The sequence below is a fragment of the Camellia sinensis genome, chromosome 11 (assembly GCF_055761805.1).
Source record: "Camellia sinensis isolate YWXY chromosome 11, ASM5576180v1, whole genome shotgun sequence".
Lineage (NCBI taxonomy): Eukaryota > Viridiplantae > Streptophyta > Magnoliopsida > Ericales > Theaceae > Camellia > Camellia sinensis.
In genome coordinates, this window is record NC_138971.1 from 124,962,475 (window position 1) to 124,965,000 (window position 2,526).

A 2,526-nucleotide genomic window follows, 5' to 3' on the forward strand; every position below is an offset into this window, starting at 1 on the left:
GTGATAAGTTGGTGCGTAACTCCATCTTAAGTATAATGAGAAAATGTCAAAGGTTAGAATTGATAGACTAGCAATGAGTTCTTTAAGTGATACACGTTTGTACACTAAGGCCTCGTTTGGCATGTGAATATTTTAATTTAGAAATTAAAAAATTATTAAAAAAATTAAAAAGTCTATGATCTATACTAAAAAATCAATAAAATTATTCTCTCTACTTTTTACATATTTTTTCGTAAAAAATTAAAAAATATTCCAAACATATTAATTTTTTTATCTCATATTTTACTTAAAGAATTAAAAAATTATTAAAATAGTAGGTTGACAAAAAAGGTTTACTAATAAACTAACAAATTAAAAAAAAAAAAGAAGCCAAGTAGGGGTATGAAGGTCATTGTGTATTGGTGGCTTGGATGATGATAGGGAGCTTCTATTTGCACACACACATTCCCTTCTTTACACATCTTTTTTAATAAATAATTAGTTCGGAAGTAGATTTTCGAAAATAAATAATTGGTTCGGAAGTAGCACTCCGAAAATAAATACCTTGTTCAAAAGTAGCATTCCGAAAATAAATACCTTGTTCGGAAGTAGAGTTCCGATTTTTTTTTTTATTTTTTTGATATTCACCTTTCAAATATGTTTATTTAATGTCTATAATAATAATTTTTCTTGAAAATAAAATTATAATAAAAATAAATTTTATTAAATGTGCGCAAAAGGGGATTGGGAATGTGCAAATAGAAGCTCCCATGATGATAGGTGCAGTTGGAATTACTGTGGAAACACGACACGAGCCCAACGCATGCAACAGAAGGAGAGAGAGAGAGAGAGAGAGAGAGAGAGAGATGGAGTGGGAGGGTATGGGTATGGGTAAGAGGAGGAGGAGAAGGAAGAAGAAGATGATGATGATGAAGGAAGTAATATGCGGAGAAGGGGGGGATAAAGAGTTTGGTAATAGTGAGTTGGATCGTATTTCTAGAGACGACGAACGAACATCTTACACCACTCTCTCCACTGGTATTCTTCCTTCTCTCGGTGCCCATTCCAATCGCAAATCCAAGCTTCGTCCCTTCATCATCTCCCCCTTCCATTCCCGTTACAGGTCTCCTTTCTTTCCTGATGTTGATTTCAATGCATGTGTTCTGTGTTTGTATGTCACTCAAACGCTTTATTAATTTCCATGATTTTCTTCACATTTGGGCTTCCTTTTTTCACCTTTCAGATGTTGATGTTATTGCCGTTTGCTTATTTTTTGTTTATGGATCTTGTGATGCCTTCAAATTATTTTTTTTTAAATTTTTTTATTTCTTTTTTGTGTTGTTTGATTTTTGACATCTACACTAAGTATGGTGTTGGCTTTATATAATAGTTAGATAGTTAGATATAATCAAATAATCAATGCAATTAAGAGGAAGTAGTAGAGAACATAATGCTTCAACTGTTTTTTGTGGTGATTGGTAGCAAGAGAGTGAAACTTGACAGTGAAAAACCTTCAATGACAAGACCAGAATAAATCACGACTGATTCTTGATTGGAATGCTAGAATTTTGCTTCTCCAAGAAAGTATTTTTTTGTGAAATAGGATTCTGAAAACCATAATCATTATGCTTCAAAGCCAATGTTTTGGGGGAGGGCCTTCATTTTGAAATAGTAATTGATAGACTTCTTCATTCTCAGCCACAGTTATGCGGTTACAAAAGTTTTGTACCAGTAGCAGAGTTTGCATAGGAGCAGAGTTCAGAAGAGCCAAGTTTCCATATTTCCACAAAGCTAATGGAAATCAAGCATAGTCGGTAAAAAAGCAATATTTATTGGACTGTTTAGGGAAAAGGAAAAAGTGTTACACAACTTCATTTTCTGATTCAAACCAAAGAGTGTGCTGACATTACATAATATAATATAGATAGTATAGATACTGAAGCAAAATTTAATTGAAATGATTTTCTTGATTGCAGTTTTCACTTAATTGGTACAATGATCATGGAAAAAAAAAAAAAAAGAAAAAAAAGTGGGGATACTCCAATATATTTTTTGGTAATGTAGAATTGTAGTTTGCAAAGCAAAAATTACTATCTCCATCTTTTCCCTTTTGTTCTCCACTTATTTGTTTTATTTTTATTTTTTTTTTCTATTTCTTTGTATTTGTGATTGGGTTTTGTACTTCTGTGCCAAGAATCAAGTGCTCATTTTACTTGTGATTTTCATAATTTTTATGGTTTCATGATTCATATTGTGATTTATTTGATTTAGAGGATTGCATTGACTTTCCTTCCATTTTAATCATCATAGGTCTTTTCCTCCATTCTTGATGGTATGAATGTGAATATGTAAATTTTCAAAACCTGATGCGAAACTAGAGAAAACAATTTGTTAGACAATTCTCCTGAAAGTTTATTAGACTTTTTTCTGAGTCTGTATTTTGCGTATAGATGTATTAGTTGTGCATGATTTTTATACAAGCTAATTAGCTTTTTTCTTTTTCTTTCTTATAATACTAAAATTCATATGGTGATTCGTAAACTGACC

The 2,526-nt window shown here is 31.5% G+C and overlaps 1 protein-coding gene across 1 annotated transcript in view; it reads left to right on the top strand.

Moving 5' to 3' along the window:
* The first annotated feature begins 862 nt into the window (after positions 1-862).
* LOC114269706 (potassium channel AKT1) overlaps positions 863-2,526 on the top strand; it is a 19,691-nt gene continuing 18,027 nt past the window's right edge. The window contains exon 1 of the mRNA XM_028211062.2: positions 863-1,102. Within this exon, the coding sequence (XP_028066863.2) occupies positions 867-1,102 (236 nt within the window). The 5' untranslated portion in view covers positions 863-866. The remainder of the gene's footprint in view (positions 1,103-2,526) is intronic.